The sequence below is a fragment of the Meriones unguiculatus genome, chromosome 6, assembly GCF_030254825.1.
Source record: "Meriones unguiculatus strain TT.TT164.6M chromosome 6, Bangor_MerUng_6.1, whole genome shotgun sequence".
Taxonomy (NCBI): domain Eukaryota; kingdom Metazoa; phylum Chordata; class Mammalia; order Rodentia; family Muridae; genus Meriones; species Meriones unguiculatus.
This window is the reverse complement of record NC_083354.1, coordinates 97,643,815-97,656,384: the sequence shown is the minus strand read 5'-3', so window position 1 is coordinate 97,656,384 and position 12,570 is coordinate 97,643,815. Positions and strand designations below refer to the sequence as shown.

The 12,570-nt window shown below is 37.7% G+C and overlaps 1 protein-coding gene across 19 annotated transcripts in view; it reads left to right on the top strand.

Moving 5' to 3' along the window:
* Positions 1-12,570, top strand: part of Ralyl (RALY RNA binding protein like) — a 755,733-nt gene that overhangs the window by 554,220 nt on the left and 188,943 nt on the right. For all 19 annotated transcript variants that reach the window (XM_060385769.1, XM_060385776.1, XM_060385783.1 and 16 more), the window contains one exon: positions 10,027-10,102. In XM_060385769.1, coding sequence (XP_060241752.1) covers positions 10,027-10,102 — 76 coding nt within the window. The remainder of the gene's footprint in view (positions 1-10,026; positions 10,103-12,570) is intronic.

Sequence of the window (12,570 nt, the reverse complement as noted above, 5' to 3'; positions counted from 1 at the left end):
AGTACTGTCAGTAGTCTGTCAGGCATGGTGGCCTCTATGAGCCCTCCTCAGTTAATGATGAAATGATTTTGGCCACATGGATATGAGTCTCCAGCAGGTTGTAACAGTTTCTTTGAGGTCAAAGTACTGAACACAATCTGGTTACTGCTAGCATATATTTAATCTAAATTTTGTGGTTGGTTAACTTGGTTTCCAAAACATTAATCTCAATAAAAATGTGTCGTCTTTAATCCAGCCTTTACAGAAATAAAGATGTTCATGAATTTGAAATATTTCTTCTGAAAACATACCTAGAAAATTAAAATACAGAATAATTGAAAAATAGACCAAATTGCGCTTCTTCATAATTAAGTATGCTCAACTATTTTAGTTATGACCATTTGTTGTTTGTTTTACAGTGTGTGTAATAGTATGCTGTGTTTTCTGCTAAGTATTTTTAGAGTGAAACAGTGATTGTTAAACTCATACCAAAGTCACACAGCTTCAAGTTCATTAATATATTTAGGTCAATGGTTGACATTTTACCACATGGCTGATAGGAGCTTTGATTGCAAAAGCACATCACAGAAAAGGAAGAGCAGAAACTGGTGACCTCTACTCAATAGATAGATAAGACTTTCTCATTAAGAGATGTAGTTCTAAGTTTAGGATTGGCATCTTGAAGTAAATTATCTCATGGACCAAGAACTGTGAAGCACATTTTCACCTAGAGAATGAGGCATGGTGCTCAGGTGAAGTCGATGTTTTCAATAAGAGGCATCACAGACAGAAGGGAGCAACTGGTTCATTGCTCTCTGTTCCACCCTCATGAGGACAAGGATTCACCTCATGTCTTTCCCAGATTGCAGCATATTTTGTATATTAAACAGTTATTTGATCATTGAAAATAATGGTTGATTATATAGTTTTAATTCTTAATTTAGAAGTTACATTTCAGATGTCTAATTTGGGTTTAGACATCCCATGGTCACTTATTCTCTGCATTTTGACCAATTGTGCTTTATGGGCTTGCCAGCCACAGGTTCTTAGTTACATTTATAATAAAAGGTATATGAATTCTCTTTTACTGAGTGAGCTTTAAGTCCAACTGGGTATCATTGGGTATGCTGAGATAAAAGTGATACTGTTGACATACTGGTGTATCTTGCCAAGCACGTCATTGTGATTGGTAGGCTACAAAACTGGGTAGGACCGTTGACTGCCTTTCTCTCTTAGAAGCCTGCAAAGCACCTTCTAGTTTTCAGGGAAGAGGCTTCCACATCAGTTCAGGCTCAAGTGCTCTAAGTCCTGTGTTCTGCAAAAAGACCATCAAGTTCTGTGAGGCAACCACAGGCAATAACAATGGCCTATATTTTTCTTCTCTACATTTTCTTCTTACAGCTTACTTTCCCACACTGAGGAACAACTTGAAGGGAGGTTTCCCATGGCTTAGCACAGGGGTTTTTGTTAGTCTCTGGTGGTTGGGGAAAAAATTATTCTCTCCTCTCTCCAAATACTCTCCCATATAACTGATATAAATACAGTACTCATGTGTGCATTTATTAATTTTCTTAATTAAATTTTATTTTTTCATATTAGCTACAGTTTACTTTGTATCCCAGCTGTAGCCCCTCCCTAATTCCCTCCCAATCCCACCCTCCCACCCTCCCACCCTCCCACCCTCATCTCCTCCCTGCCGCTCTCTAAGTCCACTTATCTGGGAGGTCTTCCTCCCCTTCCATCTGATTCTAGCTTATCAAGTCTCATCAGGACTGGCTGCAATGTCTCCTCTGAGGCTTGGCAAGGCTGCTCCTCCCTCAGGAGGGGGGGTAGGTCAAAGAGCCAGCCATTGACTTCATGTCAGAGACAGTCCCTGTCCCTCTTACTAGGGAACCCACTTGGATTCTGAGCTGCCATGAGATACAACTGAGCAAGGGTTCTTGATTATATCCAGGCATGGTCCTTGGTTGGAGAAACAGTCTCAAAAAAAGACACTTTGTGGAGCTCTTGTCCTCTCCAGGTCATAATAATTTCCCCTTCTTTCATATGATTTCCCTGTACTCTGCCCAGGGTTTGGTTATGAGTCTCAGCATCTGCTTTGATACACTGCTAGGTAGAGTTTTTCAGAGTCCCTCTGTGGTAGGCTCCTGTCCTGTTACTTGTTTTCTCCTACTTCCGGTGTCCATCCCATTTGTCTTACCCTGGGTCCTCTTTCTTGTTATAAGATAAAATAAACATACTAAAATCTGTACACCCAAAGAAGATAAACAAAAAGATGTGTGCATTTATTAAAAAACAAATTAAAAGTCTTAATGTATACTTTAAAAAACAATAGAACTATCATAAGGCTGGACACTTGTACTTTTTTTGTGTTTTGTTTGTTTGTTTGTTTTCACTTCAGTTGGTATTCACTTCAGTTTCTCTTGGGGAAGAAATCAGTTTGAATAGGATTAAGTGAAAGACAAGGATCAGACTTAACAGGTGATTAGTAAGAAGTTCGAGTTTCCACTTTTATTTGTCCTTGAAGACAGAACCAGCAAGCACAGAGTATGTCTGGTAACAAATGGGAGTCTGGCCAGTCAGTGATCTTTGCATTAGCATTCTAATAACCAGAGGCCAATGCACCATAGTGCTGTGTCAGAACTAATTTATGAAACTAGGTCCACTGGCTCATTAACGTGGTCACAATTCAGTGGCTGCACAGTAAAATTAGACTACAGTTTCATTCTTATAACTGTGAATATTTTAACATACTATTAAGGATATTTTCCAAGTGTTAAGGCTAGCTTTGTTTCTGGGAATGGAAAAACAACAAGATTAGGAAGCCATTTACTTTTGCAATGTAAAATTGTTTTTACTCTCAGGTTTTGGCTTGAAATGCTTGAAATTTTAAGGCACAGGGTAACTGTACTTATCATTTGCAAGCACAGTACAGTCTCCCCCTGTGAGTAACAAGCATTTCTGTGCAGCCCAGCTTAAGGTCATAAACTCACCTGGCTAGGGACCTCAAACAGCACTGTGGGAAATCCAGAGTGCTTCTCACAGAGGTGCTACTTGTGACTCCTCCAACTTAGAGTACATTGCTCTGCAGGCTGCTTTCCACAGACAAACTGTACCTTGGTAATCTAGAAAGTGTGACCTTCAAAGCCTGGTCACCAGCCATGAGACGCAGTAAGCACAATGTCATTCTGTAAGTCTAGTGCAGTCCCTTTTCAAGGGTAATCCTAAGATAGTCATCTCTCCGTGCAGAGGCAATGTGTGCCCTTTTCTCCTAGTTGGAGGCTTTGAACATGGAGTATACTCAGAAATAAAGATGTTCGTAGCAAGCAGAGCTAATGATACTGATATCTTGCTATCTAAAACATCTATATGTATAAAAGGAGAACAATCATTCCTGCTCTATTTATTTTACAGTGTTCTCAGAGTCAAAACTAATAATGACTGAAAAGAAAGGCTTTTTAGTGCTATGGGGCTTATACTTGAGTACTATATGGTTATATCCATTCCTTGTCAAACATAACAGACTGTTTTCTTTATCTCCTGAGTTTTCATTTAACTGAGTGGTAATGAGTTCTTAAATCTTCTAAATGTGAACAATAAAATACTCTGAATGACTATTCTTGGCAGTCTATATGCCATAGCTGAAATATTTAGATATCTATTTAAACCTAGGAAAGAAGAGGAAAATGACTGTCAGAATAAAGATCTTCTTTTTAAGTAAGTCACCAGAAAAACATTGTTCCTAAGGCAGCACTGTCTGCTGGAATGTCCTGTTACATGATGTATGTCTCCTATATCAAGGTTAAATATCCAGAAAGTGGTATGGGATAGTAGGAATTGCCAGTGTGCTACAGCAGCCAAAGTAACGTATGGGTTAAAAGATTATATTAACCTTTAAAATCTGGATAGTTCAATTGAACTGTTGGCAAACAAATAAATCTAAATTTGTCAAACTATCTTACAAACCTGGAATGTGATAGTTATACTAAATGTGAACAAGTATGCAGTTCAAAAATACTCTAGGTACGTGTGCGTCAGAACATTTGAGTTAAACATGAGTGAATATATTTGCTTTTTTTCTGGGTTGTATTTATTAATATGCAGACATTTATCCAAGATAATATGAGATATACAATATAACACTTTTCCAAATTATTTTAAATTGACCAGTTAATTTGGCAACATCTAAAATTGTATCATCAAAACATGATTCAAGTCAGTATCACTTTAGCAAATATGCTAAAATAGTTTGCTGAGAGTCAAAGGCTCCACACAAAACATGTCTTTTGCTTGTGTACATTACATCAGCAATAAAATTACTGAGCAATCTTTGGGCAAAAGCTCTGAAGGTATTGAAAAACACAGTTGGGTGAAATGATGACAACTCTTCAGAAGTTCATAGTTAAGGCCACAAACAGTAGTTAGTGCAAGAAGAATAATAAAGTTAAAATAGGTGTGCACAGGGGCAATTCCACCCATTCTGTTGGTGTAATGTTTAGGAAATCTTCTCAGTATCAGAGCCATGAAGAAAGGAGAAGTGATAGGAGTTTTCTACCAAGGGTTTCTAGATGAATGTATCTTCCTTTTCTGGATTTTGCTTCTGAGAAAGACACTTCAGAATAAAATCTTTCTCATGTGTCTCAAGACAACCTAGTCTCAACTCATTGACTGTTTTCAGCTTTTCAGCTTTACCTCTATTTTTACCATAGTATCATGCATGGTTCTGCTTATTTAGTTCAAGTAAAAAGTGGAATTTTGAGGATAGTTAATATTGTTACTGTTTAGCTTATAATTGGAAGGTATACTTGTAACTAGCCCAAAAAGAGATTTTTAAGGTGTTTGAGTCTGAAGCTTGATAAATATAATTTTGGAAGGTAGCTTATCTATATCAGTTTTTCATGTAAAATCAATAATTATGTCAAAGTTGCATTAAAATAAGGCATATCTATTCTATTGGACATTTGGTGAATGCTTGTAGAATTCATTTTATGACAAAATGCAATAAAACCACATATCTAGGTGAGGACAATCTGTCCCTCCCCATTACCTAAAAACAGGAAAAGCTTGCATTCTCTTCTTCCTCTTTATGGCTGGGAGGGATGGAGGGAGAGGATACCAACAAGAGCATGTGAAATGCACCCACACTGCCCTGATCAACACTCAAAAAAAGCTACCTGATTTTTCTAGTGGTTTTCCGAAGATTTGCTGATAATTATTTAAGACATATCCTGTCTAAACGGTATTTATTATGAATACAGATTAACACATCACACAAAACTTTGTGTGTTTTTTTTTTTAGTTTCCTATTTTTTTTTTTTTTTTGCATTTTTTAGTGTATATGTGACTCAAACTTGTGGCTGTAAAACATGAACTCTGCAGTTGACAATGTCCAATTAAGATGTTAGACATGTTTGGAACAGTTCTAAATATTAGTAGAAAGAATCTGTAACTAGGGAGCCTAAGAAATGGCCTTTTACATTTTCAATGTCCAGACACGTTACTCCAAAGTCCCTACCTTAGCAGAGTTGATATAAATTGAAGTTAATTTACCTTTCACTTGCCCTGCCTGTGTGTACCTTGCACATTATAGGGCAAACAGGTGGTCTCTGCAACAAAATCAAGATGCCATTTGTTCATTTCCGACAATAGCTCTTGATACATAAGAATTTGAGCTTTGACTTCCCACATAGCTTGGTTTTCCTCCTAACATCATTAAATATTCTATCTGTACAGATCATTTCAAGGAAAGACTGGTTCACTTATCCTCTGCCAAACCTTTATGTTCTTAATGAATAGCTGAGCTGGAAGTCAGAAAAGGACATCTGATCCCCAGAGACTGGAGTTACAGATGCTTATGAATGGCCATGTGGATGCTAGGAATTCAAACCTAGGACCTCTGCAAAAGCAACAGTGCTCTTAGCTACTGAATCAACTCTCCAGGCCCTCATATCTATTTTTAATATCTTTGATGAGAAGCTAATAATGTCTGGAGATACAGATTTAGCAGCCTGTCATGAAAGGCTTTCTCTGGATTTAATATGTTGTCAACTTCTAACTACTTTCATAATTTCTGTCAGCACATTATAACATGTATTAAGGATACTGGCAATATTTGTCATTGGCCGCCGTGTCTTATAATTTTATTTACCAATGGGGGTTATTTTACATTTTCATTTTGTAAGTCATGATATCTAAAGTAGAAAGGCACAATGAATATCATTATACTTTCACAGACAAGCAACCTCTGCCATCAGCACAGTCTTCGCTTATATTTTTCCAATTACACTGCATATGAAAAATTAAAAAGGGCTTCAACACTAACAGTACCTTACTGTAAATCGTGCAAGAGTCCCTACCTACTTGATTTATTCTCCTCTGAGAACAATATATTATAGCCAGTTCAAATCAGATTTAAAGTTTTAACTGAACTTTCTAATGGTTTTCTCATACTCAATAATCCACTCCAAACATATTGTCATTTCCACTCGACAAACCTGCACACCAGCTTCCAGCTTCCATTGATCCGCTTGTTTACTAAAGTCTGATTGTTCTGAACCAGTTGTGCAACAACGTAAATATTATCATTGTTATTTTCACCTTTTATACTATTAGTTATTCACTACCTACCATAAAATATATAAAGGATTTGTAACTAAGAATAATACCGTGATGCTCATCCATGTTTCCACTATCAGTGCTCAATGATGGATCACAAAGTTCTTCATGTCCTCCCAGACTTACCCTTTTAGAGGTAATCCTCTGTTGAATTCATTGTTCACCTCTAAATTCCTTTTGGTAATCCAATCATTTACAATTCATTTATACTTAGTCCTTCAAGTTGCATCTTGTTCAAGGTTCCTGAATAAACTGCATTGAAAAAAAAAACATTGATATTGTCAGTGTTTTTTAGTAACATTAATTTTATTCAGCACTATGATTCCAGGGCTTATCAACAGAACCATGTTATTGACTGTAACTTGCATTCTCTTTCCACTCCTCTTTATATTTCTACTGTAGATTATGTCTTTGTACAAGATACTTATCCTATTACCCATAAGAGTATCTCTCTAAACCCAATTTTCCCAGTCATATGATACACATATGCAATAATTTCTTTAGGAGAATAGTCCTCACACATGATTCAATTTTAAACACTGTATTTTATTTAAAACTGGAAAATTATTTCCAGAGCAGCTTCACAAATGTATGCATATATATATATATATGTGTGTGTGTGTGTGTGTGTGTGCCTACATTGTATATGCATCCCAGTTTCTTCAAAACCTGGTCAATTCCGGATATTATCTGTCTATCTGTCTAAAAAATGTGAACTGAATATTTGTATTCTTTTAACTGAGATCTAAAATTAATGATGAAATTGATAATTTTTAGGGTGTGGCATAGGGACAGAAGAGGGAAGGAGGGTGGAATTGGGAGGATACGAGGGAGGGGGCCACAGCCAGGATTCAAAGTGAACACATTGTAATAAATAATGAATTAAAAAAATTTGACAAAGATGCCAAAACCATACAATGGAAAAATGATAGCATCTTAAACAAATGGTGCTGGTCTAACTGGATATCTACATGTAGAGAAATGCAAACAGATCCATACTTATCATCCTGCACAAAACTAAAGTCCAAATATAAAGACCTCAATATAAAGCGAGACACACTAAACCTGTTAGAAGAAAAAGTAGGGAAAAGCCTTGAACTCTTTGGCACAAGAGACAACATCCTGAACAGAACACCAACAGCATAGGCTCTAAGGGCAACAATCAATAAATGAGACTTCATGAAACTGAATATCTTCTGTAAAGCAAAGGACACTGTCATTAGAAAAAATAAAATAAAGACTGCCTACAGATTGGGAAAGAATATTCACCAACTCTATATTTGACACCCATCAGAATGGCTAAGATAAAAAACTTAAGTGACAACACGTGCTGGAGAGGATATGGAGAAAGGGGAACCCTCCTCTACTGCTGGTGGGAATGTAAACTTGTACAACCACTTTGGAAATCAATCTGGTGCTTTCTCAGACAATTAGGAATAGTGCTACCTAAAGATCCAGTTATACCACTTCTAAGCATATATCCAAGAGATGCTCAAGTATACAACAAGGACATTGGCCCTTCCATGTTTGGAGCAGCTTTATTTGTGATAGCCAGAAGCTGGAAACAACCCAGATGCCCCTCACTTGAGGAATGGATACAGAAATTGTGGTACATTTACACAATGGAATACTACTCAGCAATTAAAAACAAGGAAATCATGAAATTTGCAGGCAAATGGTCAGAACTAGAAAAGATCATCCTGTGTGAGGTAACCAGAAGCAGAAAGACACACATGATATACACTTACTTATAAGTGGATAATAGCCATATAATATTGGATAAGCATACTAAAATCTATACTCCTAAAGAAGCTAAACAACAAGGAAGACCCTAGGGAAGATGTTCAATCCTCATTCAGAAGGACAAACAGGATAGACATCAGAAGTATGAGAAGATGGGGAACAGGAGGAGCCTTCCACAAGGGGCCTCTCTAAGACTTTACCCATCAGGGTATCGAATGAGATCCTGAGACTCATAGACAAACTTTGGGCAAAGTGCAGGAAACCTTATAGAAGAAGAGAGATAGAAAGACTTGGAGAGGACAGGAACTTCACAAGGAGACCAAGAGAGCCAATAAGCCTGGGCCCATGGGGTCCTTCAGAGACCCAATCAAGGACCGTGCATGGAGAGGACCTAGACCCTCTCCTCAGAGGAATTCCATAGATTGCTCAGTTTCTAAGTAAGAGGAGCAGGGGCTGTCTCTGACATGAACTCAGTGGCTGGCTCTTTGATCACCTCCCCAAGGGGGGTGCAGCCTTGCCAGACCATAGAGGAAGATGATGCAGTCAGCCTTGATGAATCCTGATAGACCTGATAGGGTGAGAAGTTCCTCCTATATCAGTTATATAGAAAGAGAGGAGTTCCTCCTCTATCAGTTGACTAGGAGAGGGGTATAGAGGGAGGGTGGGTGGAACTGGGAGGAGATGAGTGTTGGGATACAGCCTGGGTGCAAAGTGAATAAATATTAACAAATCAATCAATCAATCAATTAAAAAGAATTTGTTTTATTATTTTATTTTTCTCAATAAATGTTACAAACATTGTGATACTATAATGGTAGAAATTAATTACTCCTTTGAGGAACAAAGCTGGAACTCATACAAATATTTGTGATTGTTGAGAAGATGCTAAAAATTTAATAATCAAAAGATATCACATTATCTTTGCTTTCATCACACATCTTGAATCTTCTCTCCATTTCCCACAACAGATTTTATATAAAATATAACATATATATTTTATTCCAATATGTTATATATATACATACATTTTTATTTGTTTTTATTCATTTTTAGTATCTGCATTTCCCTAGTAGGCTACTAAATCCAGAAGAGCAAGAATCCAACCTTTCATGTTAGTGTGACAATTCCCGCAGAGTCTCACGTAAGGGAGTTTTCACACATTTTAGGGTGAATAGCATACAAGATGTATGTAAGAAAATAGGACGAAATTTCTTAGCCGGGAAATCATTTGCCACACAAACATGAATGAACACCTGAGTTTGAGTCCACAGAATTCACATAAAAGGATTGGGGAGGTAGGTAAGTTCTCATAATTCCAGTACTATTGTGAAGGTAGAGATAGATCCTCAAAGCTCAGCCGGAGAGCCTTGCTTAATTGATGAGCTTCATCTTCTGTAAGACACTATCTCAAAAAATAAAAGTGGGATCAAGTTGAAACACCAGATTTGACCCTAGGATTTCCACATATGTGCACACATGTACTCCTGTGTATGTGCTCACATGCAAGTACATTAATAAGTACTTATTAATGTACCGCATACAAAACAATACATGTAGACATGCAATATCAATTAATTATAGTAAAATTGGAAAAGGATATGCAAAAGTAAGTAAAAACACTTTCGTGATATAATACTTCTAAATTGTTTATCAATAGCTGCTTTAAACAATGCCATTTTGTGTTTTCAGATATTAATATGGCAGGGGAACCCAAACCGTACAGACCAAAGCCTGGAAACAAGAGGCCCCTTTCTGCTCTTTACAGGTAAGTAAGAAACACCATCTCATTACATAGATGAAAGTTTTGCCATTTTATGAGACAATATGATATGCAAGCAATTACCTAATTTAAAACAACAGTCTTTACTCTTAAATTCTGGTGGCAACACATACATAAAATGGAAGACATAGCAGGTGCTTAATAGTCTCATATTTATTTATATACCAACCAATTGTGTTCTGTTGCTGCGACAAAAAACGTTTTAGAGAAACAACTTAAAAGAAGACATACATTCTATCAGCCCATTGTTAATGTATCACTAACAATACATTGTTGTATTGTTAGTGGGCTCATCATGATAGAGTCTGCTTTTGAGAAAGATCAAGGAAGAACACAACCGCCTCCTCTGTGGCATACAGGAAACAGATGACAACAAAGGAATCAAAGTACAGCTTGCAGAAGCATGTTTCCAGTGTTTAAGTTTTTACAACTGGACCCCCATTCGATCAGCCCACCCAGTATGAAGGCAACAGACTGATGCATTTATGAAATCAGCTCCTTATGATCCCATCCCATCTCAAAAGCACTACCAGCTAAAAACAAAGGCTTAAGCACACAAGCTTTTAAAAGAGTGGTTCATATTCCAACTGCAGCAGTAATCATTCCATGACACTAGACAGATGGCTAAAATGTTAAGAATGCTTGCTTCCTGAGAAAAAGGGGAGAGGGGAAGGGGTAACAGGTTGCGAGGGTGGGACTGGGAGGAGAGGATAGGGGCTGCATTTGGGATGTGAAGTGAATAAATGAATACACTTATAGAAAAAGAGGCTAAGGATGTACATCAGTGACATAGCATTTGCCTCAAATGTGCAAAGCTATGAGTCTAAACCTTTGCGTTACAAAATAAATACAGTATCACAATCAAACAAAAACAAAAGTAAAGAATGCTTGCCCCTTGTACCACTGAGTGGATGAGCTGGGTTGCCAGTACCATGAATGATCTGCACTGCTGACTGTCTCCTGTATGTCAAGTTCTGTGTCTGCATGCTACTTGAAGTGTTTTTATTTCAGTACTCTACAACAGATTAGAACTTGTTGTTAAATTTCTTAGTGATTTAATCAGGTCAGCCTACTAGTGAACTAGGTACCAGTAGCCAAGCCCATATCAGCAGCCTTCATACCCCAGTTTTCCTCCAATTATAAGCTGGTTCTGCCTATTTTGTTAAATTATTTTCCTCATATGCCTGTTTTCTCAGAATGACAAATATTGTTCTCTAATCTAGATGATCCAGTCTCTTCACTGTCTGTCTTACTTAGGGATGTTATTGCTGTGAAGAGACAGCATGACCACAACAACTCTTATAAAGGAAAACATTTAATCGGAGCTGGCTTACAGTTCAGAGGTTTAGTCCGTTATCCTCATGTAGGAAGCCTGGTGGGAAGCAGACAGACATAGTGCTGGAAAATGAGCTAAGAGTTCTACATCTGGATCAGCAGTCACCAGGAAAAGAGAGAAACCCTGGGCCTGGCTGGGCATTTGAAACTCGAAAGCCCGCCCTCAGTGACACACTTCCTCCAACAAGGCCACACCTGCTTCAACAAGGGCATGCCTCCTAATCCTTACAAAGAGTGGCATTCCCTGTGAGCCCATAGGGGCCATTTTTCATTCAAACCTCCACATTGTCCTATGATGGGTGGCTATAATTTTGCATTTTATTTTTCTCTCCTAGTTCTGTATCTGTTTGTCAGTGTCTATACCTATTTTCAAAGTAGATTATATTCAGACCTTAATTGCTCTGCATGTATTCTTATTAACAAATGTGAAATGTGGTTGATTTAGGAAAGAAGCCAAAAGTTACTTCACAGAACTTTCACAGGTTTTGCCTGCCTCTTGCTTTTATTTTATTTTATTTTAGTTTTAAATTTTATTTTTATTAATTACAGTTTATTCACTTTGTATCCCAGCTGTAGCCCTCTCTCCCCTACCCTCCCAATTCTGCTCTTCCTCCTCTTCTCCTATGCCCTTACCCCAGCCCAATGATAGGGGAGGTCCTCCTCCCCTTCCATCTGACCCTAGTCGATCAGGACTGGCTGCATTGTCTTCCTCTGTGGCCTGGCAAGACTGCTCCCCCGACAGGGGGAGGAGAGCAAAGAGCCAGCCCATGAGTTCATGTCAGAGATAGTCACTGTTGCTATTATTGGGGAACCCTCTTGGACACTGAGCTGTGCAGGGGTTCTAAGTTATCTCTGCTTTTATTTTTAATTTTTTCTTTAACAACTACTTTTGGAAAACAACAACAAAAACTGCTCTGCAGTTAAGCCATATCTTCCACTTCATGTACTTCTGCACTTTTCTTTTTTAAGTTTAAGTGCTGAGTTTGCATCTGTCTCTGTAAAATTCACTTTAGTTAGATTTAGCAAGGTGTTCCAGGCTATTGAGATCTCTATCATCCAATTTATTGATACTCTCCCAGATAGGCTTCATCATTCAGTGAGTATCCACAGCAAAAGAA